This window comes from Callorhinus ursinus, unplaced genomic scaffold (genome assembly GCF_003265705.2).
Source record: "Callorhinus ursinus isolate GAN/ISIS: 27379988/994484 unplaced genomic scaffold, GSC_fseal_2.0 scaffold14, whole genome shotgun sequence".
Lineage (NCBI taxonomy): Eukaryota > Metazoa > Chordata > Mammalia > Carnivora > Otariidae > Callorhinus > Callorhinus ursinus.
The window spans coordinates 10,111,074-10,139,046 of NW_027397076.1; the positions used below are offsets into that span (position 1 = coordinate 10,111,074).

General features: G+C 34.7%; 2 protein-coding genes across 15 annotated transcripts in view; one reads left to right on the plus strand and one right to left on the minus strand.

Annotated features, from left to right (window-relative positions):
• Window positions 1-27,973, plus strand: part of ANKS1B (ankyrin repeat and sterile alpha motif domain containing 1B) — a 1,107,306-nt gene that overhangs the window by 292,724 nt on the left and 786,609 nt on the right. For all 13 annotated transcript variants that reach the window (XM_073900444.1, XM_073900442.1, XM_073900438.1 and 10 more), the window contains one exon: window positions 10,037-10,180. In XM_073900444.1, the coding sequence (XP_073756545.1) occupies window positions 10,037-10,180 (144 nt within the window). The remainder of the gene's footprint in view (window positions 1-10,036; window positions 10,181-27,973) is intronic.
• GARIN6 (golgi associated RAB2 interactor family member 6) lies at window positions 13,206-15,931 on the minus strand. Of its 2 annotated transcripts, none has more exons than XM_025881359.2 (2): window positions 14,602-15,931; window positions 13,206-13,990 (listed from the first exon to the last, which is right to left on the minus strand). In XM_025881359.2, exons 1-2 carry the CDS (start codon window positions 15,220-15,222, stop codon window positions 13,877-13,879), a joined length of 735 nt encoding a protein of 244 aa, XP_025737144.1. In that variant the 5' UTR covers window positions 15,223-15,931; the 3' UTR covers window positions 13,206-13,876. The 2 variants fall into 2 exon arrangements, with proteins under 2 accessions (XP_025737144.1, XP_025737145.1); XM_025881360.2 differs by lacking the exon at window positions 13,206-13,990 and adding an exon at window positions 14,009-14,120.

Sequence of the window (27,973 nt, forward strand, 5' to 3'; positions counted from 1 at the left end):
CTAGAACCCTCAGTTTGTTTCTCAGAGTCCATAGTCCCTCATGGTTCGTCTCCCCCTCTGATTTACCCCCCTTCATTTTTCCCTTCCTACTATCTTCTTCTTTTTTTTTTTTAAACATATAATGTATTATTTGTTTCAGAGGTACAGGTCTGTGATTCAACAGTCTTACACAATTCACAGTGCTCACCATAGCACATACCCTCCCCCATGTCTATCATCCAGCCACCCCATCCCTCCCACCCTCCACCACTCCAGCAACCCTCTGTTTGTTTCCTGAGATTAAGAATTCCTCATATCAGTGAGGTCATATGATACATGTCTTTCTCTGATTGACTTATTTTGCTTAGCACAATACCCTCTAGTTCTAGCCACATCGTTGTAAATGGCAAGATTTCGTTTTTTTTGATGGCTGCATAATATTCTTAATATAATTAAGAGTCAGATAAATAAACAAAAGTTTTGAGAGATAGTAAGAACATGCAAACTGATTGTATGAAAGTAGGATAGGAAACCAAAGGCATTCTTCTTTGAAGTTTTCCAGATGGCTTTGCAAAAGATGCCGAGTCTGTAAACCGGTAGCGGGTGGGGACAAAATTAGTTGGAACTGAGCATTTTAGAGGAATTACAATGTCTCGTACTATTAACTAGAGAACAGCTCTCCTTAATCTGTTCTTTAGTTTACTTACAACTATAAATAATTGCTTTAATAGCAAGTCTATACTTCAATAAGTGTGAAATACTTTTGATCCTTGCAAATCTCCAAGTTCAAATATCACTGTACAGAGTAATCATATTGATGTTGTGGATAGTAGGAGGTGGACTCAGTGTGCTCACTGGCATAAGGACTTGTTTTTCTTCTTCCTTTCTTTTCCTTGCAGATATAAATGCTAGTTAGTATTCCCAGGTAACTTCGAATAAATCTGAGAGAAATTTTGTTTTTCAGAGGACTTAAATGTTGTAGCTTTTGTGAATTTCACTAACCTGGGATGGCTGAGGTTTGAAACTAGTTTAGGGTAGCATTGCAGAATTATTTTCAGAAAACTAAACAGATGTTTAGTGTTAATAAGCTGATGAAGATGTTATATTTGACACTAAGTTTTCTGAGCATTGCCAGGTATTAAATTGTGGCATGTGATCTCTTTTTTAGGACTGAATTTAAGATAAGCAAATCTGCTCCTTTTTGAGTAATATGATCACTGACCCGTATTTGTTACATTATTGGCACTGTCATAGTTTTGGTTTATAAATAAGCTAGCTTAATGCCTTACAATTTTCTTTCTCTCACCATGTTCCTTAGTTCCCCAATTTAAAAAAATACTATAAAAATAAAATATTATTGATCTGTCTTTTTCTCGTCTTTCAAGTAGACAAAAAATAATAATCCCTGTGTAAAGTCACTGGTGTAATGGGATTGGCTATGCAAATTTGCAGATAAAATGTATACTAGAGTTAAATTGCTCTGCATAATAAAAGAGAGGAATTCGAAGAGCTCCTGGAATAAACCTGTGGGAGAAAATAGACATCAAGGAAGCTGGGCACTTCTTGGTGGAAGGGGAGAGGTATGAATGTGTTCTTTAATGAAATTAAATAGATGCCGAGTTCTACATTAGCTTGAATATAGGATGAACACAGTGAGAGCAAAAGAATCCAGTGGAATCAGAAGATAAAGGACACTCAGATCTGGATTATAGTTAAATTGGTGCGAATGTTCATGTTAATTTTGAAGGCAAGCTGGCATTCATTAATTCATTTATTCATTAACTCATTTATTCATTCAATACATATGGCATGGAAAGGTCTTTAATGTTTCAGACACTGTGCTAAGTACAGTGTCTGTGGTAGTTAACCCAACAGACATCTCAGCAATCAGGCAGCTTGTTATTGAGTGGGAACAGGAGATATTGAACCAAAATCACACCAGTAACTGTAAAATTATATTTTGATAATTGCTATAAAAAAAGCAGGATGCTGTGAAAACGTGTAGGAAAGGGAACTAATTTTGACTGTATCATCAAGGAAGTCTACCAAAGGAAGGGAATTAAGTTCACACCTAAAGCACAAATAAGATTAATCCTGATGAAGACAAGAGAAGAGAATGTTGCCACAATTTATTTGTTAGGATTTGGTACAATAGCAAGGAACAGAAAATCCAAGATAGCTTTAAAAGGATTTTATTTCACTCCTACTTGCAAAGCTTAGACTAAGGCAGTCTAAGGCTGGTAGTACTCACCAGCCAGAGGAATCCAGGGATATTATAGTATTTTATTGTTCCACTATGTATAGTTCCAAGGATGCCTCATGGTTCAAGATGACTGATCCAGCTTCAGCCATTTCATTAGCATTCCCATCAGCAGAAAAAGGACAGGGAGGAAGAAGGGCATGTTTCGTCACTCTAAGAACACTTCTTATACGCAAAGGGTTTAAGTTAATCACATGCCCACATGTATCTGTAACAGGGGTTGGGAAATGTCTTTAAACAGGCATATGCCCAACTAAAAGGGTTTGTTTTTATAACTATAGAAAAAGAGGGCTAGGTGTTCTGATTCTAAAGACAACTGGGAGAGGAGAGAATGTATATTGGGAGACAACAGTCTCTGCTGGAGAAAATTGTATGTGAAGTTCTAGGTAGGAGGAAGCTTGATATATTCCAGGAGAGAGACAGTGTAGTGTGTTTAAATGTTATGAGCAAAGGGGAGGAAGAAGGGTGGTGGTGGGACAAAACTAGAGAGGCAGGTAAGGGCAAGTCATATCCTGCCCTTTGGATCATGAAGAATTTTGAATTTTACTTAAAGAATGCTGAAACGTGAATGCTTTTAAGGAAGAGGATAACATGTTCATATTCTCGTATTAAAAAAATTTTTCTGGTCACTGTGTGAAGAGTAAGTTAAAGACAACATTGGCAGTGTATATGAAGTTTAAAATGGTTGTACTTTTTGGCATACAATTGCATATTTATGAATTTATCCTAATAAAATAATCAGATAAGTACAAAATCTAGAAAGACATGCACTGAATGCTTACAGTAGGAATGAGTTTAGAAAAGCTTCACTTTCTCCTTTAATACCTTTTAATTTTGAATGATTTGTTTTACAATAAGCATGTATTACTTTAAATTTCATTAAAAATCAATAAACTAATTTCATCTTTTGAAAAACAAAGACAAAAGCACTTGGGACTTGGTAGCCCTAATCCTAATGGTTATCAAGCCCAAGTTTTGTTTTTCAAAAATAGGTTTCAAGATATCCCAAGGAAACCATACAGGCACTGCCAAGAGTACAAAGATGTAACAGTGAAGTTTAAGGATGGAGGAAAAGCCAAATATGACAACACACACAAATAATCTATAAAATAAAATAAGCCTTTCAATCCTAGAGGAAAATGGGAAAGCCTCGTGAATATAATACATGTGGGGTGAGGACTGACGTGGAACTACCCTAAATATTCTCCCAATGACTAAGCCACGGAATGACAGCTCAGGACACCATTCACAATTAGTTTTACATACCATAGGTATATAAGTTACAGTAATGTTTTTTTCTACTCAATTATCATTTCTTGAGTTGTCCAGATTGCTGACTCCCATTCCAAATGGTCTTCCTTTGTTTGGATCTCCATTTCTAATGGTTGCCAACCTCCTGGAGTCTGCCTTTCTGCCTGGTCCCTTTGCTTTGAGAGTTCAATTAGATGATTGTCCTACTTTTCATTTTGGTTTTTGTATTTCTGGTAGGGAGAGCAACATTCTTGTCTATTCCATCATTCCATTTCCCCACCCACACATTGCTTTCCTATATTCTGGCTAAGTCCAGTGCCCCAGGTTTCCTCCAGCGACATTTGGACAGGACATGGATAGCTTCCGTCTTTGCCCCACCAGGTTTATAAAGACATGCATTAGGGAGTTGACTGGTGAGGATGTAAAGGGGTTCTGTGGGATCATAAGTGGCCCTTAATCCTTAACTGCATGGACTTTAGAATCTTAAAGAGTAAAGGCCTTCAATTATAAACTGTCACAGAAGAAAGATTTCTTTGTGGATATTCTGAACATCTTGAATATCTATCGTCAGGAGTTTGGTTCCATGGTGTGGAAGAAAGATTATAGCACCTAGAGTCAGAAGACTTGGATCATAATTTAGTCTCATTTGTAGGATGATCTTGCAAATTGAATAATTTGCAAGAAGATCAGCTTCTTCACTTGTCAAACAGGAGTAATCCCAACCCTACTTTCTTGGGCTGTTCTATGTCTGAAATCATTTTTTTTTTAACTTCCATTTATTCACATTTCATGGATTATTACACTTACTCAAAAACTAATTAATACAAACTGAGATTACATTGACAATTCAAGTATTTTAGTTTTAGAAAACAATTTCCTATGTAAAATAGAAAGCAAATAACTTATCTGGTTGCTAAGAAGTCTTAGATCTCTTATGATCGCGTCTGCGTCAAGCAGAGTGTAGTCCTAATCATGATCGCCTCTGGCCAAGAACGCCCAGGGGCTTAGAGCGGGACTGGATGCGCTCCTCGCGGTCCCCTACTGGCACGCCAGTTTCTACTACAGATTCTCACTTTCAGAGTGAGAACGAATACCCAGGAGTTTGGGAATGAGCCACTGGGTTTGCAAAGCCTTCATAATGCACCGTGCTTGCATTCTGACTTTGGAAATCAAAGAACTGACAGATGCTCAAAAGCAGACGTGTTTAACTTCAAAATGAAACCAAAAAAAGGTCTTTCTCAGTGATAACTTGTCTTTTCCTCTCCCCCAGAACAGGTAGGTCCTTTCTGGCATGCAGCATATCAAAAATATGATTTAGAACTGAAAGAGTAAAGCTATAATCCTTTTCAAGAAAATCAATTCATAAATGGTCAGACTTGTCCTTCCCTGGAAAACACAATTTTAAACTGCTTTAAAAACTGGACACACATTTTCAGCCTGTAATTCTAAAAATGAAAACAGCACAATGCTCATTTTTTTGCTTCCTGGGGAACGCTCGAAAGGAGAAGGACACACACCAGTTTAAAAAAGGCCACTGGGACACTCAGTATTTGTCAAGATGCAACATTACTGATTTTGGATTAAAGGTTGAAAAACACCTCCCTTCAGGCCACACAGATGATATACTTCATAGATCCTCCAACTAAATACAAAAATTTCCATCATTTTTAAGCTATAAAGCACTATTGTAGATATTTATTACATTATGTTTATGCCATGATGAAAAATATGAGGAGATATCTAGATAGATAGATGATAGATAGATAGATAGATAGATAGATAGATAGATATACATATATATATATCACCTCACAAGGAAATCATATTTCCTTAATGCTAGACTGATGTAATTATTTTAGAAGTATTTTTCTTTGAGCTCAAATTTGTCTCCCCATGGTATTTATGACTTTAGTCCTTTGTGACAGTGTAAAGCTGGTCCAATCTTTCATCCACATAATTGCTATGTATTAACCAAGAAAGATAATAGGCTCAAACCATGACAATATCAGTCTATATTCTATGGAAGAATTTCTGGAACTTTAGGAACACAGTTGGGTCTCCAATAAAAAGTTTCAAACACGTTGGGAATAAAGGAAACTCCAAGTTTAAGTGTGTTCATGTGGCTTTCTTTTCATAAATAATTGAAGATTATATTTAGTTTGATAAAAATCTTTCCCAGGCATTTTTAATTGTAAAGCAGCAAGTGGAAAATTGTTTTTTTTACGCAGCTAATTTATATGCTGTCTTTAGGGGGCAGTACTAAACCACTGATAAATCTTGTTATTTCTGCTAATGTTGCTGGTAATGGTTAGTATAAAGTAAAACTGAAATAACTATAATGGGATTTGCGATGCAATTATATATACCCCTTAATATTAATAACATTTTCTAGGTAGTTAAATGAAAATGATCGTTTGAAATCATTGATAATTCATTCAATAAATAATTGTTAAATTCTAATATGCATACACATTGTAAGAGATACAAATGTGAATAAGGCAATGTTTGCTTTCAAATAACTTACAATTAACTACAATAAATAAGTTGTGTTGTGTGTGTGTGTGTGTGTGTATACAGCTCTTTCAGGATAAAGATAATAATAAAAATACCAGTATGTATTCATTATTTTTTACGTGCCAGTCACTGTCACGCAATTAATTTTATCCTCATATAGCCCTATCAAATAGGAATTATTATTTTACCTACTTTTCAAATAAGGAAACTAGGATTAATAAGATTATGTGATTTGCTCAAAGTAACACAGCTTGGAAATGGCAGAGATGCGATTTAAATGTATATCTATTTAACTTCACAGCTACTTCTTTTTGCCACGATGCCATCTATCATCTCAAGGTGTATGTGAAATATCATAATACACAAACTCACACAAAGAGCTATAGACGTTTAGAAGAGAGCCATATCATTTTCTGTTTGTGGGAAATCTGGAAAGAAGAAATCTGAACTGTATTTTCAGGAATCAGTGGGATCATAAGAGAATAATAGCTAAAATGGCAGTTAATATGTATTGAAACCTTATGTGCCAGGCACTTTATTTATTACCTTATTTAATTATCAGGAAAAAAATTCTGAGGGAGGTTCTACTATATTATTTCCCATTGAGTAGATAAGGCAAGTGAGGCTGACAATGGTCATATTTGTCAAATTTGTAATATCTGACAAAAATCATGCTAATAAGTAGGCAAACTTAAACTCTTTTTTTTAAAGATTTTATTTATTTATTTGAGAAAGAGAATGAGAGACACAGAGCATGAGAGGGAAGAGTGTCAGAGGGAGAAGCCGACCCCCCCCCCCCCCCCCCCCGCTGAGCAGGGAGCCTGATGTGGGACTCGATCCCACATGGATCCCACTAGGATCATGACCTGAGCCAAAGGCAGTCACTTAACCAGCTGAACCACCCAGGCACCTGCAAACTTAAACTCTTAACCAGTGCAATAGCTGCATGGAGAAGTAAGATGGAAGGCATAAATAAATGCATTGAACATTATTAAGGAAGGGTAAACAATTCCACTTGGTTATAGTCTGGAGGAGTATAGTAGAGGACGTAAAAGTGTTGAAATATAGTTTGACCGTAGAACCTTGAGGAATTTGGATATTATTTACTGTACAATGGGAAATAATTTATGAGATTTATGAGCAACGAAGAGACATAAACAGGGTTTTTCCCTGGAGAGAAGAAAGAAGAATTTCCCTGTAAGATCGGATCAAATAATTGTAGTACCATTAACATAAGTACAAAAGAACTGATTAATCTGTGAAATGTTGATAATTCTTACCAAGTATGTAATGATTTATGGTGTCATGCCATGTCAACATTGGTGGTCAACCAACAACTGATCATGAGTTGGTGAAGGAGATGCCTATTTGGTTATTTTATTCTATTTTGTAGACAGCATTGATCATACACATAGATGCTCTTGCTAGATTAAAGTTTTAGATGCCCCAAGATTTTCTCACCAGGATGTCTGTAGGATGAAAAATCCCTGTGATAATCATCTTTTATTACTGATTTGAGAAATGTGTTTTTATGAAAGAATGGGCAGCTATGTACAAAATTACAGAAATATTAGTAGTCACAGATAGCAAATTGCTTTCGGGAGTGTCATCATGTAGCAGAAATATATTAACAAATACACTTTTTAAAATTTAAACTGCAATTATATCAGCTCAGTTATTCAATATACTACCTTTTACAGGATATTGTTTTGAATGAGAAGCCATGTAACAGAGTGGTCAAGGGGGTCGGCTCTAGTGTCAGGCAGTCTGGATTGGAATCCTTTTTCTGCCACTTACCAGCTCTATGACCTTGGTTTTACTTGACCAATCTGTGCCTTAGTTTGTGTGAATTAAAATAATGACTAAGAATCCTATGACACTACAGTGTCACATAGTGAATGTTCAATAGATTATAGCTATTATTATTATTGTATCTTACAGGCTGTTGCTGCTTATGGGGCTTTTTAAGTTTGTGACTTCTCAGTTTTTGAAAATTGATGAAGGGAAATTTAAGATGTGAATGTAGAAAAAACAAAGTCTTATATTTTATTCTTTTTAAAGATTTATTTACTTTAGAGATAGAGAGCACGAGCATGGGGACAGGGGAAGGAATAGAAGGAGAGGGAGAGAGAGAATCTTCCCAGCAGACTCCCCACTGAGCAAAAAGCCTGACATGGGGCTCGATCCCATGACCCTCAGATCATGACCTGAGCTGAAATCAAGAGATGACTGCTTAACTGGCTGAGCCACCCAGATGCCCTAAAGTCTTATATTTTAAATTCACAATTTTTGGGGGGGTCAAGTGGGTACCATTTACAATTTTATAGACTATTTTTACTAACTTCAATAATCATGATCTATCAGTGTGTGTCCAACACTACCTTCTGAAGACTTTTACCTTTCTTTAAAACAAAAAAAAATCAATTTGCTGAGCATTCATCATGCTCTTTGAATACGGAATTTTCATCAGTTTTGGCAAAATTCCTTGCATTTGATTTCCTCCTGTCTCTACATGGACCTCTTAATTTTATCCCCGATTTCTTAACTTTTAATTTCTCCTCATCTTTTGTTCTGTCTTCTGGGAAATTTCCTCAGACTTATTTTCCACATTCTATTGGGTTTTAGGTATTTGTTTTATAGCATTCTGTTCTTGTTTCATGGATGCAAATATTGTCCATTTCTCTGTGGATACTATCTATAACTTTTTTCTGTATATTTATTTTGGTCCCTGTTAAATGCTTCCTTCAAATGTGTGGTAATGCTTGGATTCTTGTTCATATTTACCTAAAACTGTTTATCTGGGTGGAGATTTTATGAGAGGTAGGCTTTACAGTAAGAGTTGAGGCGTAGGCCCCCATAATTTTACTAGGTAATTATAGATCTTTTTTTCTTGGGAGGTCAATTTCTGCAGAGGGGAATATATTCTGATCTCCTACCTGGGGGATATAAACCTAGCTGCCATGTTCTCTAGGGCAAATGTGGGCAGGCACTGGGGCGGGTTGGGAATCTACAACTACCAGATAGTCAGTTAATTTCTATAATCCCTTTGTTTCAATCCCACCAGAAAATAAACCTCCAATTTTTTGTCAGAGGTGAAGGTTTAGTTTCTTGGCCAGTTGAGAACATGGGCCTAAGGGTCTAACTCTTCCAAATATAGTTTCTATCCTGTTGCAGCTCCACCTGCATGTATATCTTCATGGGTAGTCAGTCTCTATGATTCTTAAGGCCTTTTGATGGTGCTGAGTCATAAATAGACATGCTGCTTATTCTTCCCCCTTACAGACATTTTGTTATCAGTTTTCTCAAGTTTGCTAGATCAGGCAATACCTACCCATTTGTTTATCATTATCCTAAAATTTTCTTTCATATGCTAATCTGTTTATCCATTTGTTTGCCATTATCTTAAAATTTTCTTGTTGTTGCTCCTCTGCTAATCTCTCTTCTGTTGTCCTTGTCCTTATGCATGTTAGACCATTTTTACAAATCCGTTTTCATTTTAATGGGATTTCAAGTAGCAAAAGTAAATATGCAGGTTCAACATGGAAGTACCATTGTTAATCTTAAAAGTATTACCCCTGTTATACGTATAAGTATAATATAAAATTTTATGAAGTTCATTTTTTTGAAAAGGAGACATTGTGAAAAAATGTGCTTTTTAGCAGTTCCTATTTCAATAAAGTATTTTCTTGCTATTCCTCTGACTGCATTTAGAAATGATAAGATTTCTCTAATTTGTTGCTACTGAGATATTTTTTTAGGTCGTTTTCTTGTCTATTTTTCATTATGAACTTTGTATTCTAATAGTCTTTCTCACCCAGTTTTTTCACTTTCAATTTTTTTAAACATTCAACTTAAATTGAATTATACAAGTTTTTTGTCTTAGTCCCACGGCACAGCCACATAACTATGGTGAATATTAAGCTGATTTTGCTTGCTAACATACACTATAAGAAAATAATGTGATTTAATTGATGTTAAGATATCTGAATAACATTGATATAATATATTGGTATAATATAAATTTAATTTCAGAGAACTTCATCTACAATAAATTTGTCACCAGGAGAAGTGGAAGAAGAAGATGATGATGAAAACACTTGTGGGCCCTCAGGACTCTGGGAAGCATTAACTCCTTGTAATGGATGTAGGAACCTTGGCTTCCCCATTCTTGCACAGGTAACAGTTTGCTTTTCTTAAAATATAATAAAACATAAAAATACTTGCCTACGTTTTTAAGGAAATATTTTTTCTCTCTTCCTGAAGATCCAATTAATATCTTACTCATTTTGTAATATTTCTTCAGTCAGTAAAATATTTATTTAACTTGCTGTACATGTGTGTATATGCAAACATATACTTTACATCATTTTATGTAGTTGTGTTATTTTGATCATAATGCTAGTTCCTGAAAAATTGAGTTGGTTTTGAGATTTTTAATACTTATGATCTAGAAATAGTTCATTTAAAGAATGCTCTTTCAAATTAAATTACAATTTTTATTAAAATAATAGAAAATGATTTACAAGGAAACACACAAGGGCTCCTTAAAAGCATTGTCACTGATTTTTTTCTAATTTTTTAGCACAATGGAACATTGTAGAATAATGTTCACCATTGAAAATTATGTAGGACAATCCAAAAATGAGACCAAAACTCTAAAATATTGTCTATAATTTTGAAACCATCTCATTATTTGTTAAGTCAATTTTATTCTATTGCATTACCTTCAAATTGCTGTTGTGTATTTTGGATGACAAGCTTATGGAGGAGTTTCAGAAATAAGTAAAATTATCCAGAGCTAGGAAATTTGAAGCCAAAATGAAATTATGTAAAAAAACTTAATACAAAAAACAGTGTAATGGCAAAGATATGTATGTGTAATTACTAAGTGGAAAAATAGTCTTGGACAGAAAATAATTTGCAGTAATTGTCTAGAATAGTGTTACATCTCAAAAATATTATTTTGTTTTGCCTTAAGTATGAAGCAATTATGTCTAAGAAAAAAAATCACATTTTTCATGTCTTATGTCACAAACTGATCATAGCCATTCAAATTCCAATATTAATTTATTGTAGAGAAAATCAAACCAGCATATAGTACTTAAAAAATCTCTTCACCTTAACATGAACTATTTTTAGGACTTTAAGACACTATCCTAATCATTACAGAATTGTTATCAATATATACTGGACCGTGAGTTCCAGAAAGGTAGAGACTATATATTGTATTACATCTATTTCTAAGACCAACATAGTTCCTAGTATATTGTCAGTAGTAAGTAGCAGTTGAGTGGAACAATGAACAAATGTGTATATATGGCTGTTTCGTTTCCTCACTTAAAGAGTTTTACCTCATATCTGTAAGGAAATAGAAAGGAATGAAAGAAACAGATTTTATTACTATAACCTCATCTGCTTAACAATTTACTAGTAATTGAATGCTTTTATCTATTTTGCTTTTATCTATTTTACTTGTTTCATAAGATAAAGTCTTAGGGCTCTGAGCTATCAATAATATATGACTACAATTTACTTCTTTACCACCTTCCTAAACATTTATTTTTTTTCATTTTATTAGGCTTGGTAGTAACTTGATTTTGGTTTACAATTTTTTAATACTAGATATTTTTCTTTGGCCATTTTCCTGTGAAATTAGCAAATAATAATATTTTAGTAGTTACATTTACCACAAAATGTTTCCCAGTCTGCAGCTTTCCCCCTTAATTTGTGTATGTGAGTGTATCTTCTGTAGTTTTTTAAACTATCAAATTCTTTAAACTTCAGCTCTTTTTTGTTTGTTTAATTCACCTCATCTAGAGATAATTCCCATTTCTCTCATTATATTGCATCCTGTTTGGCTTGGATTTTCTTCTGAAATCTCTTATTTCTGTTGTCCTATTTTTAAAACTACATGACTCAGTTTTGATATTTTTACATATAATGCAGGAGAAATCATGATTGCATTAATTAGCTGACATGATTGCCTGCTGTTAAAAATTTGTATTTTATAAAAGTACCCTTATTGGGATTTTAATTGTTACTGCATTACATCTATGAATTTACTTGAGATGTAGTATCCTTTTTTTTTACTCTAATGTAATGAATGAAGAGTAGAATTCTTTTATTAATATTCTTATCTGGACTTCTACTAATATTTTCAATTTGCTGATGGACTCTCCTTTAACATATGTTTGTGTATCTAGAATAAAGTTTAATACATTTGTTGTGATATTGGAGACATGATATCAAATGTAAATTTGTCCTACAACTTGCAATAGCTTTGAACTCAGGACTTTCTGGGCCAGCTTCAAAATAAAAGTTTTCTTAAAATTTCATGAATAACAGGATTTTATTTTGAAGTTGTTTTTTTAGACCTGAAATAAAAATCATTAAGCCAACCACTGTGCATATAAGGTCTCATGAACAACCACTACCTCACAGTTTGGTATAGGAGCCTTTGGGATCAGTGGAATTAGAATAGTGCTATGCAAATTTCTGTATACTCAGATTTGATGGATTCAAATAAAATACATTTATTTCACATTTATAACCCTTAATTTAATTGGATCCAGCACACATGTATCAAATATCTTCTATATTCAAAGCATAGTGCTAAGCTTCAGAAACATGAGGATTATGGAAATGCAGACTTAATTAAAACTATGTGATGTGTTACTTTTAGAATCTTAAATAGATTTTTTACTTGTAAAATTAGAACACTGGTTGATCCTGTAGATCTTACACTTCTAAAATTATCTAATCTCTAGTTTTTGTCTAGATTTTGAATTGATCCTATATTCAAGTTTTAGCTAATTGTTTTGTTTTTCTAGTTTTAATATGGCATTTTATTCTTCCATTGTGATGAGATGTTATTTAGAATTCTAAATTTTCACAAAGAAATTTAGAATTTAAATAACATCAGATAATTAAAATTAAGATTTATAGAATATGTTGGGTACTTTAGTATAATTCCAAAGCAGTTAAATAATATTTAAGTTGGGTAAAAAACACGAACAAAGAGACTGGGGAAATGAAGCCCTTTCTAGAAAGCATAATTAGTTTTTCAACATTCCTGACAATAATATTTTTATAATAAATAAACTTTACCATTTGCTTCTGTCCCTGGTTGTATATTTTGGGGATTTTAGAATTTTTTTTGGTTAATATATGTAGATGAAAAATGGATGAGGGTCTTCGAGAGTAATCTTTAGCATTTTATTCTGTCATCTGTGCATTGAATCACAAATATCAAGTTAAGGGAAAGTTAAAGATAGGTCAGAGCCTGATCAGAAATTGCCATTTGTTTTTATTGCTACCCTTCCCTGTTAATAGAGCATATGTTATTAGAGCAGAGAATTTGAGTTGAATTGTATTAGGGTGGATGATATTGCTTTCCTCCACAGTCTTATATGAGATACCCACCTCTGCACCATGTGCAGTACAGGGCTCTGAAACTCTTTCCTAAAGAGTCAGTCCTGCTGGGTGGAGACCTCTGGCTTCCGTCCTGGTCACTCATGTAGGCTTCACTCTGCAAGGTTGTAATGAGGGGGTCCCAATACTGAGCTGTTAGCAGATGGATTTGCCAGTAGTTTCTGCTCTTGGAATCACCATATTTATGCTGCCCTCTGGGAAGAGGCCAGTAACTCCTACTGATGTGCTGGAAATAACCTCTGAGTAGAAGAAGGGCATGCAGCCCTTGCTAACAACAATATTCATGTCGAATGCTCCCACTATGGCCATTCTAGCTGTGCTTCTGGATCTGTGAAGGCTGCTCCTGTCGCCATCCCTGCCCTTTTATCTGATACTGCAGGCTTTGTGACTGCAGAAGTGTGTGAACTCTTGAAAGCAGTATGTGTGGGGGGCATGATGAATTCATTCCTCCCTAGCATAACCATAAGAGGTGGCCCCAAACAATTCAGGGTTCATGTGAAGACTCCTGATGTCAACTTGATCTTGATCCCTTCCAAAGAAATGAATGACACTTGCCTATGGGAGAGACAAGCAAGTGAAATAAAGTGAGACTTTTTATTCCTATCGCTAAACAGTAAGAGCCTATAATAATCTTGAGTTCTCAAGTCCAATCTCCCATTTTTGCAGGAATTCTCCTCTTCAGTATCTGCAAGAACATTATTGTAATTCACCAGCGAATATCCTCATATGCTTTTTTGTATACACTTGTGTTAGTATTTCTGCTGGCTAAGTGGCATGCACTTTAATATTCTGATAGCTACTAACAGTGCTCACAAGCACATCCCTCTGCCAACGATGTATAAAAATCAGTACATGGTGATCATGGGGAGACATGGGGGGAGGGTATGGTCAGGATGCCACAGACGGCAATACAATAGTGGACATGAAAATAAGAGTTGCTGACAGCTGAGGAAGCTCTGAAATACAGCATTGGGGAATACTTTGGAACACCTAGAACCTCCCCAATGTGACATGATCTCCAAATGGAGGCTCTTTTGGCCCTGAACCCATTCAAATGTAATGAATTTTCTAGGTGAGCCTCACTACCAAAGGCTCTACAGGACTTTTAGCTGTTCTCCCACAGCACCCTGGCCCCCCCATCCTTTAGAGTCTCTGTGAAGACTTACCGCTGGGCTCTTGTCCTCCTCTTCAAACCCACTTACGTCCAGTGTGTCTCCAACTGGGATGGCCTGGGAACCACTGTAAGCCTCTACTGGTGGTCTCAAAATGTAAACAAGGTTTTCCCAATAAACAAAAAGATCTTTTGTATTAGAAGGGTGACACAGCTGAAGGTAAAAAGAGCGGCCAGTGGCAAGCTTCAGGCGGAGCTGCTGTTTTTTACCATTATGGATGGATATTGTTACAAACTTCAAGGGAAACAGTCTGGTTAGCTCTAAGATCTGTGTAGACTTGTGATCTTTTTCCTGGGTAGCAGGGCCATATCTGTCATAGTCATCACAGATAGCAGCTCGTCGGGCCAGCAGCATGACGTCAGGTAGTGTGAGGTGGGGGCTAGTGTGAACGATGCCCACAGTCACCATTCGGGCACGGTTGTGCACGTCAATCACTTCTCCTTTTTTACTGACCTGTATAAAGTCACTCTCAAACACTGGGGCATGCTTGAATATAGTATACTCCCCCTTATACAGTTGTTGCTGCAGTTTCCCCATGGAGGTATTAAACATACCCATTGCAGGGCTGCTTTGGGCTGTGTAAAGTGGTAACTTAGATTGGTTGTTCATGGCCATCTTTTATCAGGACTCCTAGGGGTCCTCCACACTTTACCACCCTTTACAAGGTGTCCTATTTCCCTGGTTTCTCTAGCAAGGGGGTTAGCAGTGGTCTTTTGCAGGCTTTTTTTTTTTTTTTTTTTTAATCTCTGAGCAACTGAGACCAGGGTGGGGGTACTGATTACCAATTGCTCAGTGCTAGAGACAGTTGCACCTGCACCAGACTGTGCTCTGCCTAGAGCATGGAGATATCGGGGTGCACAATGTTAGGGACCCAGTAGATGACAGGGTGCTCAGATGTTGAGTGCAGAAATTGGGGCCCCAGTAGATGTTACCATGTGCAGATGTTGAGGAGCAGAGGTCAGGGCCCCAGTAGATGTCAAGGTGCATAGATGTTGGGGCCCCAGTAGATGTCAGGGTGTACAGATGTGGAGGCCCACAGAGGTCGGGCCCCAGTGGATGTTATGGTATACAGATGTGGAGGAGCAAGAGATCCCGGCCTCAGTAGATGTCAGGGTGCGCAGATGTTGAGGTGCTCAGATGTTGGGGTCCCAATAGATGCAGAGTGTGCAGATGTTGAGGCGTGTAGATGTCGGTGTTCACTTGGAGTGGGGAGGGGCCTCCTCTTGAGCCTGACACACTGGTTTACAATAGCCTCTGTTCTTTTGGATTACACAACCTCACTGCCAATTGTATACGTACTGCTCCTCTCCTCCCAAACCGAAGCCTCCCCCGAGGCTTAAACCACCTCAGAGGACCCCTTTTATCTTCTCCTGCCCATTGTGACCTGTGCCCACCACACACTTTGTCTCTGTTGCCCAACAGCCCCTCCCTCAGAGCAGGGACACTGTCCTCTCCACCTCACCCCACCCGTCCTTACTACACTGCCCTGACTGCCATGGCTCAGCACAACCCCCTGCCCCAGGGACCCACTGAAGGATCTTAATACATATTGGCAAATTGCTTTCAAAAAGGTTTAGGCAAAATTTCTGTTAGGTATGAGTTTAAAATATACACACTCTCTTATCCAGTACTTTTAGTTGTAGCCAATTAGAAGTAATTGTAGACAATTTATCTTGAAGAGAGAATTGGACAAGTTGGTAAATAGGTTAGTACAGGGTGTTTATTAAGGTTTATTGTAGCAAAAAAAGATAATAAATAAGATTAATATCTTACAATCAGGGTTTGGTTAAATAAATTATGGAACATTCTATGATGCAATACTCTGCAGTCATAAAAATCATTATGTAGTTCCCTATTTGACATGAAAAGATATTTCTAATTTTTTTTTTCTTAAAGATAAAGAGCAAATCAAAAAGATTTCAAACAAGTGTTCTATGTGTGGTCCAATTTATATAAGATCATCTGTGTATATGTTTGTATATGGATGTATGTTCAGTGAAATGTTTAAAGGGCTTATCTCCAGATGGTGTAACTTTTATTTTCCTTATACTTTCTATTTTTATTAGGATAATTTCTATTAATGGGAAAAATAAAACTGTTTTTATTAGCAATTTTTTTTACAGCCATGATACATTTTATGTTTTGATACACCCTCACATTGCTGATGAGATTTTAAGCTTTTTCCTAGACATCTCTATGCTGATTATACAGTGAAAAGAGCCTTAAACATTCTTAAACATTCTATTCTTACCGCTATCATATTGTATACGTATAAAAAAAGTCTGAGAAGTTTTGCCAACTATTGTAAATGTTATCAATGCAATAAGATTAAGATATCTTTATTGGCATAATGGTATACATAACACACACATACACATATGTAAAGCCATAGTTTTTGAGTCTTTAGTTTGTTCTATAGGTCAAAACAAACATTTTTCTTCCCTTCATATTGAAATATCTGGTTATTTCTGTTAATATGAGTATTTTCCCTTTTTTATTAAGAAGCCTCTTAACATACCAATAGCAATTTTTACTGGCCTGTTTAAAGTCCTTGTATCTTAATTTCTACTTTATGTCTCTATTACTTATCTTATAATTAGAAAAAACAATAAGCCTAATATACAGTTAGTAATCAAACTAACATTTTAAAAGTATCTCAGTGGTTTTGGTGTTTTTTGAAAAGAATAACTAGCATTGGACACAATAATTTAATTTAGGTGCTTTAAAAAAATAAAGTGAAAATACACCTGTTTTCTTAAAAGTACTTTTATGCCATGCACATATATTACAAACTATTTATCTTAGGGTTCCATTAGAGCATGAGATAATTGCATTGTCTCCAGGGAAATCAGACACTGCAATACTTGTAGGTCCTATGGATTTTCAGAAATTTTTCCAGACCATTCATTAGACCAACAACAGTAGAACTCCTATTATTGGCCTGATAATCATCATGTGTAGCATTCTGGAAAATATATCTCTATTTTCGTTAATCTGGTATAGCTTGTTTTGAACTCCCCTAGCCATTTAGAAAACTACCTTATTAATATTTGCCTCAAAACTTAAGTTCAAATGGCTAAATAAAAATCTACCTGAACCTGAGATTAAGGAATTCTTTTTATGAGAATGCAGAAGCTTTCTGTATGCTTGCTCTTAGAACAGATTTCCATAGTTAGGCATTAGATATTATTAAAATAAATTTATGCTCCCTGTCCTCTATAATAGAGTTGTGTCATCGAGTAAATCATTTAACTTCCCTGGGTCTTATTTTTCTCATCCTTGAAATTGAGATGACTCATTAGGTATCTTTCAGCTTCAGAATAGTTATGATTTTTATGATAGAGATTTAACTTTTTCTCCCCATAATGAAACTACTATGTACTTTGGAAATACTCCAAACAATAATAATGAGTCAAGGAATTATTCAGATCTCAACACCCCTTGGGAATTGTGTGATTCAATATATAGTCTTATTCTGTTGCTGAACTTCTTGCTGAAACTTTTAGAAGAACCAACATTCAAAATGTTAGCTTAGTAATTTGGGCAGTGAATGAGGGGAGTGCTTAAAACAATGTAACTGAAAATATGGGTTAAACATTTTAGACAATTTAATTAATAATGAACATGGCTGTGGTAGGAAGATTAGTTCCCCCAAAAGATGTCCACATCTTGATCTTTACAAGTTGACTCCATGACATTACATGATAAAGATTCTTTGCAGATGTGGTTAAGTTAAGGATCTTGAGATGGGGAGATATCCTGGATTACCCAGGTGGGTCCAGTGTAATCACAATGGTCTTTATAAAATAAAGGCAAAAGGTTCAGAGTCAGAGGGATAAATGATGATGGAAGCAGAGGTTGAAGTGATGATGACCATGAACCAATGAATGCAGGTGGTCAAAAAGCAGGACCTCCCCTGGAGCCTCCAGAAAGAACCAGCTCTGCCAACATCTTGATTTTAGCCCAGTGAGAATCATTTTGGACTTTTGACATCCAGAACTGTAAAAGAATAAGTTTGTGTTGCTTTAAGCTACTGAGTGTGTGGTAATTTGTTATGGCAGCCCCGGGAAACTAATGTCTTGAAAAATACCTACATTGTCACAGTGTTTGTAGAAAGATGGATGTTAAAGGCACTAATGGTGAGGGTTCTGAAAAAAAATGAGGAGAATGGTAGAGAAAACCTATACCATCTTAGAGAATACTCAAATCATCATAGATAGAATGTTGGTAGACATACGAATATTGTTGAAGGTGCTTCTGATAAAGACTGAGTAGTAAATGAGGAAAAGGTTATTGAAAACTGGAAGAAAGGAGGTGTTATACAGTAGCAGGAAGCCTAGCAGAATTGTGTTATATAGAAAGCAAAGTAGTAAGTGATAAATTTGGATATTGAACTGAGGAGGCTTCCAAGCACAGTGCTGAACATACAGCCTGGTTTCTTCTTGCTACCTATAGCAAAAAAGATAAATTGAGTGAATAACAATTTCTTTTTCAACAAGAGCATTCTTTACTTGAGACATACTTCAGAATACATGGTTTTAAAAGATACATATGAAACATTCCATCCAAGAAAAATAGAATACACATTTTCTTCAAGTATACACAGAAGAATCCCCTGGTTAAATCACATTTAAAAAGATATAACAAATATTATAAATTTAAGAGGACTGAAATCATACCAAGCATATTTTCTAGCCACAATGGTACAAAACTAAAGGTCAATAATAAAACAAAGCTAGAAAATCTAACTTTTAAGCAAAAAGAAACCAGGATGTGATGATTGGAGATATTTTCAGCCTGTCCAGATTGAAAAAGAGGCTAAAATTTGTAGATTCACTCTCAAGAAAGTGTGTCCCGGGGAGAAATCTAAAAGTGTGACTAGATAAGTTTTTTTAGTGCCCACGGGATCAAAAAATCAAAGTATTTCATCACACACAGGGCTCTTTGAAGAGATTAGGTATGTATCTCATAGATCTCCTCAGCCTACTCAGCACAATCTAGAGATGGGATTATCGAGGAAAGATCTGTGGAGGAGGCTTTTGTTTAATGGAATGAACCTCTGTGACATACATAAGATACCCACAGGGTCTGTGAGAATGGTATATCAGCAGAGATACTGTCAGTTAGGACTGAAAGGGGACAAGGAGAAAACAAAATAAAAGAAGGTTGTCGGATTTGTAAAGGAATGTATTCTTACAGACAAGAAACAGGCTTATAAAACTATGCAGTTGCAAATATATGTTAACTTTTATTAAATCGGAAGTAAGACTCATAGGACAGGGCTGAGGATGGAGCTGAGAACTAGAAAGGATTATTCCTAGTCCTTGAAACCTAGTGGACTTGGCCTAGTTGGTTTTCTAACTTGCTTATAACTGTTTACTCCCCCCTTTTTCCCCTTTCATTTCTCCCTCTTTGAATGGGTATATCTATAATTGTTATTCTATGCCCATCCTACCATTGTGCTTTGGGAGCAAATAACTTGTTTTCTAGTTTCAAAGATTCACAGAGGAAGAGGAATTTTGCTTCAAGATGGATTATATTCAGAATTTCTCCCATACCTGATTTAGATGATGAGATTTGGGACTTTTGAGCTTATAAGATTTAGATGAGATTCTGAATTTAAATTGATGTTGTAATGGGTTGCGCCTTGGGAGATTGTTGAGGTTGGGGTGAATGGATTTTATAGGTGGATAGATGTGATTCTTTGGGTCCCAGAGGATGGAATATAATAAACAATATTGTCTTCCTCCCTTTATAAATGTCCAGGTTCTAAACTGTGAATATGTTGATTTATATGTCAAAAGGGACTTTGCAGATGTGATTAAGTTAAAGATCTGAAAATGGGGAGGTTATCCTGGATTGCCTATGTGGACCCATTGTAATCATAAGGGTCCTTATAATAGGGAAGATGATATGATGAAGAAAGAGAAAAAAAAATTAAATGTTATGTTGCTAGCTTCAAAGATGGAGGAAGAAGCTATGAGCCAAGGAATGTAGGTGGCCTCTTGAAAATGAAAAAAGCGGAGAACAAATTCTCTCCTAGAGACTCCAGAAGTAACAAGACCTGCTGACACCTTGATTTTACCCCTGTAAAACTCCTTTCAGACTTCGGATCTCAATAACTGTCTGAGAATAAATTAATATTGTTTTAAGCTACTAAGTTTGTGGTTAGTTGTTACAGTGACTAAAGGAAACTAATATGATGACTGTGAAAATGTGGTCAGTAGACATTTCATCTCTTATATACTCATTCAAGGAATGAGCAGAATTGTGTCTATGTCTAGGCAGAAGGTAGGAGTTGCAGGCATTTCCAGAGAAATGTATTTTAGCTTTACTATCAGCATTCATTTGATCTAGGTTTTTATGATTTTATGTAGTCATTTTAATAACTTTCAAAATAATTGCACTAAAACTTGACCATTGGAAAGTCTCCATTTTGTATATTTTTAGGAAACTATTATAATGATGATGATAATAGTGATGTTAAAAATAATATTTAGCATTTAGTGAGTGCCTACCCCATGCCGGGTATGGTGATAGACACTTTACATTCCTTATATCACTTAAATTTCACCACAATTCTATGAAATATTTTCACTTGACCTTGAGAAAATTAAGTTTCAAGAGATTAAGTAACTTGCCCCAGGTTGCTTATCTATAATGTTTGATCTATAACCCATGTGAATACTTCTTTATGAAATTTTAAAAAAAATTTCTAAAGGGCCCAGTTTCTCACAGTAAGTAAATCTGTATATTGTTTATTGTTCAGTATTTTTCACTGTAGCATTTCTCTGTTAAAGAGGATATCAGTAATTACTGATGTCATTCTTGTTTAGTGTATATTCAATTGATATGTCATTTTACATTATGTTTCCAGGGTGGTTGAGCTGCTAAATATATTTATTATTTATTCTACAGATTAAAAAAATGAATGGCTTGATAGGAATCTCAGTTCATTTAGAATCCCTCCACATTTCTCTATTCTTTTATGCATTCATCCACCTATTTGTTTTACAAATGTGTATTGACCACTTGTTACATGCAGGGTATAGAACACTAAACAAAATAAACATGCATCATGCCTCATGTTGTTTTAAATTTTGAGCCAGGTACTGTGAATGGGGATATAACATAAAGATTACATATGGTGTCTGCCCTCATGAACCTTAAAGTTTAGTTCAAGTAATTATCCTGACTGCTATTTATTGGTATAATCATGGGCAAGTAACTTACCCTTTGCTTCCTGTCCTTTAAAATGAGGAGGCTATTTTCCTGTTTATAGGATTATTATAAAGATCTTAAAATACAAACGCAAGTTTCTGTATAAATTCCTTCCTATACAAATGCAAATTGATCTTTTCTATTCAGTTCTGGGCCTCTGAAAATAACACTGGCAATTTTGGTAGGATTTGCAGGTTAAAGAACAGTATGTATAATGCAAACTAACTTCATAATAAGTGCATTAAGATAAGTGTAATATTTATTTGTGCTTAGAAAGTCTGGCAGTACGAGACTATGGACTTTGAAAAACAAACTGAGGGTTCTAGAGGGGAGGGGTTGGGAAGATGGGTTAGCCTGGCGATGGGTATTAAAGAGGGCACGTTCTGCATGGGAGCACTGGATGTTATATGCAAACAATGAATCATGGGACACTACATCAAAAACTAATGATGTAATGTATGGTGACTAACATAACATAATAATAAAAAAAGAAAGTCTGGCGGTACATATGCTATGCAAATACTAGTTAATAATAGTTATATCTAGTAGTTCTATCTAAGGCTTCTATTTCAGGGGGACTTTAACTTCCCACATTATATACTTATATGTTGTTTGGATTATTTATATTAAGCAATCTAATTTTCTAATAAATATTTTATATTTTGTGAAAAAAAATCAATGCCGTGCATTGTAAAAAGTCATGACAATTCATTATGTCACCATGAGTTTCCATAGAATAGTTTGAAAATAACTGCTTGCATCTGTCCTTCATCCATTCCTTCACTGATGCCATCCATTCACTCAATCATTCATTCATTTTTCATATTAGTCTATACCTTTCTAGGCATTTTTGATTCAGTTGTCTTTAATAATTTAAATTGCTATTTAAGAGGATTAGGTAGGGACAGCTGGGAGACACTGTGGGATGAATCGTTTGTGTGATTGTCATTGTATAACTTATTTTTATTAAGGACTTCAGTTATTATTTGTCATTATTGTTTTAAGTCACATTTCCCTGATTATTAGTGAGAAGGAATCTTTTTCCCAAATGCTTAATGGGCATTTATATTCTTCTTGTGAGAATTACATACTTATTATGTTCAACATTTTTTAAAAAGAATTGATTTATAAGTGTATTTTAATACAGTTAATCCTTGTTATTTGTGGATTCTTTACCTGTGAATTTGCCCACTTGCTGAATTTTATTTGTAACCCCCAAAACAATATTCATGGTGATCATTCATGGACATGCTGAGAGGAGTAAAAAATTGGAGTCACTTGATGCACATGTTTCCAGTTGAAGTTGAATAGGTGAAGCTCTGCCTTCTTGCTTCAGCTCTTATCCTGTATAAACAGTTGTCCTTTTCACGGTCTATTTAGTGCTACTTAGATAAAAAGTTTTGTGCTTTTGTTGGGGATTTCACTGTTTGAAAAGACTCAGTAGAGTGCTGAGGTTCTGTCTAGTGTTTCTAGGAGCTCAAGAAGGCTGTGATGTGCCTTCTAAGAAAATATGTGTCGGATAAACTTCATTCAGGCATGAGTTATAAGGTGCTGTTGGCTGTGAGTTCCATCTTAATGAATCTCTCTCTCTCTCTCTATATATATATATAGAAAAAGTTATCTTTAAATAAAATACATATAAAACAAATTATATATTGATCAGTTGATGAAAATGCTGTGACCAGGGACTTGCAGGAACCTAACCCTGTATTTTCCCTAAGAGCAATGTTTCAGTATTTAATTCAGTGGTCATGGTGACTTTATAAAATGAAACTACCACAAAAGTGAGAATTCACTGTATATTCTAGGTAGCAAACTTTGTGAAAAATATTTCAAAAAAATGTTTCTCCACTTCATTGCTTGCCCTTTAACTTTGTTTATATTTCTTTTTTTGTGGGGCAGAAGTTTTAATCTTTATGAAGCAAAAATTTTAAAATACATTTATTTAATACTTCTGGATTTTATGTTTTGCTTAGGCTGACCTTGACCAAATCCATAATTATAAAAATAGCTTACCATATCTTCTTCATATTTATGTATTTTATATATGTATATATATATGTGTGTGTGTATATATACATACATACAGTAGTCTCTCTTTTCCTGTGGTTTTGCTTTCTGTGGTTTCAGTTACCCACCATCAATCACAGTCCAAAAGCAGATGAACCTCCTTCTGATGTATTTGTCACAAGGTCAATAGGAGCCTAACACTATATCACAATGCCTGTATCATTCACCTCATTTTATTTCATCATGTAGGCATTTTATCTTTTCACATCATCACAAGAAGAAGAAGGATGAGTACAGTACAATAAGGTATTTTGAGAGAAAGACCCACATTCATGTAACTTTTATTATGGTATGTTGTTATAATTGTTCTATTTTATTACTGTTGTTAATCTTTCATTGTGCCTAATTTATAAATTAAACTTTATCATAGGTATGTGTGTGTGTAGGAAAAAACATAGTATATATAGGGTTTGGTACTAGTCACAGTTTCAGGCATCCCCTTGGGGTTTTGGAACATATCCCCCATGGATAAAAGGGGACTATTGTTTGTATATATGTATAATTAATTAGCAGGTGAGGAGGAACCCAAAATAAATTACAGAATTAAAATACATATATGTGTATAAATAAATATAGTGTATAAATAATATATAATATAAATATATAACTAATTGTATAGTAAACAAATTTATCTGTATAAATGGATTTATCCATATTTTAGCATGTGTCAAAATTTCCTTCTTTTTAAAAACTGCATAATATTCCTTTGCCTTTGTATATCATATTTTGTTTATCCATTCATTCATCAATGGATACTTGGATTGCTTCTACCTTTTGGCTCTTGCAAATAATGCTGCCGTGAATATGGATGTGCAAATACCTCTTTGCTTTCAATTATTTTGGATATATACTCTGAAGTGAAATTCCTGGATCATATGGTAATTTTATTTAAAAAATTTTTTATGAACTGACATGCTATTTCCCATAATGGCTGTAGCATTTTACATTTCTACCAACAGTACACAAGGGTTCCAATTTTTCCACCTCCATATCAACACTTGTTGTTTTTTTTTTTATAGTACCCATCCTAATATTTGCCAGGTGACATTTCACTGTGGTTTTGATTTGCATTTCTCTAATGAATAAGTGATGTTGAGCATGTTTTTATGTGCTTGTTAGCTGTTGTGTGTCTTCTTCAGAGAAATGTTTATTTAAATTATGTATTTTAAAAATTGGATTATTTGTTTCTTTGTTGCTAAGTTGTAGGAGTTCTTTATATAGTCTGGATATTAATGCCTTGTCAGGTATGTGATTTGTGAATATTTTGTCCCAGTTCGTAGGTTGCCTTTTTCACTCTGTTCATTATATCCTTTGATGCATGTAAATTTTAAATTTTGACAGTACAGTTTATCTACTTTTGCTTTTGTTGCTTATACATTTGTTTCATATCCAAGAAATTATTGTCAAATCAAATGTCATGAAGATTTACCCCATTTTTTCTCAGAGTTTTATAATTTTAGATCTTATGTACAGATCTTTGATAGGGACAATGTCAAATTTAGAGATTAATTAGAATTAGACTTTTTATAATACTGAATCTTCCCACTCAGGAGAATGATATTAATTTCTATGTTTTCAAGTCCCTTTTTATGTTGTTAAGTAGCTGTATAGTTTTTTTACATGTGGTTTTCTACATTTAGTGGATTTTTTATGTTATCTCATATTTGTTTCTATTGTGAGTAAATATTTTTCTAACTGGTTGCTACTGGTAGAAAGGAGAGCTGTTAACTTTTCTATCTTTATTCTGTACCTTGTCATCTTAGGAATCACACTGTGGTTTGTATAAATGTTTAAATTGATTTTCTAGTTAAGAAATTATATAATCTGCAAATGAGAGTAACCATGTCTCTGAATCTTCAATCTTTATAATCATTTGATTTTTTTTCTCTTATTGAATTGATTGGACTCACCATACATCATTAGATAATGGTAGTGTGGACTGAGCAATCTGGAAACTAAAGTCCTCCATACATGTTTAAATAGTGTCTCTAATATGACTCTTAAGTTCTCTTCCATCTCTATTCTTTCTCTTGGAGTTTTGGTTTTGGGCATAGGTTTTACGATCTCAATTTTATTTTATGTGTACTATATGTTAGTTTCTGTGAAAACAAAGGGCTTTAACATTATTATTAAAATACAACTTAAATTATGTTAATTTTCTGTTATATAACTATTTCCATATTAAAGTTTCATAGTTACCTACAAATATTTGATACCTATCATAATACCTGCCTCATAGCAAGCATTCAGTAAATATTGAATATGCTGTGTCACACACCAAAGTGAATCTCAAGCTTACCATATTTCTAAATACATATATCTCTATTACTGACTTATCAACTTTAAGTGGCGTATCTTATTTCTCTGAGAGTAAAAATTTTAGCTCGCTTATATTATCTCTATGTCCAATCCTTCTCCAAATGTTTACTATTTTTTATGAAAAATTTTAGAGGTTTTGGGGGGGTTAGTTGGATGACTTCAAATAATATACTTAAATAAGTTTAAATAGTGGCTACTGGGTGGTTCAGTTGGTTAAGCGTCCAACTCTTGATTTTGACTCAGGTCATGATCTCAGGGTTGTGAGATGCAGCCCTGCATCACGCTCCATGCTCTCTCTCCCTTTTTCTCTGTCCCTCTCCACCCCCACTGCTCTCTCCCTCTCTCCAAAAAAAAAAAAAAAAAAAAAAGTTTAAATAATTCTTTTATATTTCCATGTTATGTTTCATCAATTTTAGGCAGTATTTCTTGACTTTCTATTTTGGAAAGTGAAGATATTAACTCCTGTGTTCTTTTTTTCCTTATTCCTTCCCTTCTTCACCTGCTATCTTTTAGTTGTACTTCTGCTTATATACTGTCATGCTTGTACACATTTATGCTTTATCCTGTGACACTGGCCAAGTTTCCCATATTTTGTTCATAGGCTCACAATGCAAAATTTTAGCCAGTGAATCACGTTACATATTTATGTTTACAAATGGCATGCTGAAATTAAATTTATTTTTTATCAAGACCCTAGGTCCAGTGGAAGGAGAATGTACCTAGAATTAAAATTGAATGGTTTCTCTTTCTTTTGCATTCTATTGATTAACTTAATATCTTGCCATCAGGTACTTTTTTTTCCTATTTGACCATGATATTGGTTAGATTCACCTCATAAACTCTGTAGCTGTCCTGTTGGTCATTTTTTTATCTGCACTTTCCTCTAAAACCTCATGGCTTAAATTTTTCATGTCATGCAGGTTGAGTCATTTAGCTGAGGTTCTGGAGAGGCTCTAGAGTCCAAAACCTTCTTAGATCCTAGTTTCTTATTTCGGCAGCTCTTCAGGCTGAGATCTGTATGCCATCACTTGGCGCTACAAATTGGTACGAGAAAAGTGAGCTGAGACCAGTGTGGTTGATGACCTGATGGTTGCTTTCAATGGGAGTTGCATAAATTGGTACCTGAAAATCTTGGTATACAAATTTCAAGTCTTAATATCATTTTATATAATTTGTTAAAGTCCTGAAGAATGATTTGTTTGATATTCACACTCAGATCCTAAGCAACTCCTCCTCTTTTCCTCTGGATAGATATTAATTAAATTTTATTATCATACCACTATATGGATATATACCATATTTATACCAAGAAAGGTCATGTTTCTATGATGCTAGTGAGAGGTCACCATGTGGGAACATACCACCATAATGTTTACCTAGGTAAATAGTGAGGAAAGTGTGTGTTAACATGAGAAAGAATGTAAATGTAACTCTGGTTATAAATTCTATCATCTCTCTCTTCCTAATGTATATGTTTTGCCTTTAAAGAATATGAGCAGTAAAGGAGATATAAACTTAAAAGTGAATAGGTAGATTAATATCCTTTTGATTGTTTTGTTTCTTTCATTCTAGTCAACCTCCTTTTCTCCTTGTTCAACAGTTTAGTGAAGATTTTCAACCTTCAACTTTCTAGTCAGATCTTTTTCCTGGAGTTTTTAATTGCCTTTCTTTTCCTTGTACAACTTTCCTTTATAATTACCTCATTAAAATTCTAAATTTTATCTTACTATCTATTGATTCCCTCTTTTTTCTTGGA

Bases quoted from the DNA above. Each gene is read 5' to 3' on its own strand.
- GARIN6 (XM_025881359.2), bottom strand. From the start codon at position 15,222: ATGGCCATGAACAACCAATCTAAGTTACCACTTTACACAGCCCAAAGC. The intron at 13,991-14,601 runs GTAAGTCTTCAC...TCTCTCCCATAG, and splicing joins AGGAGGACAAGAGCCCAGCG to GCAAGTGTCATTCATTTCTT.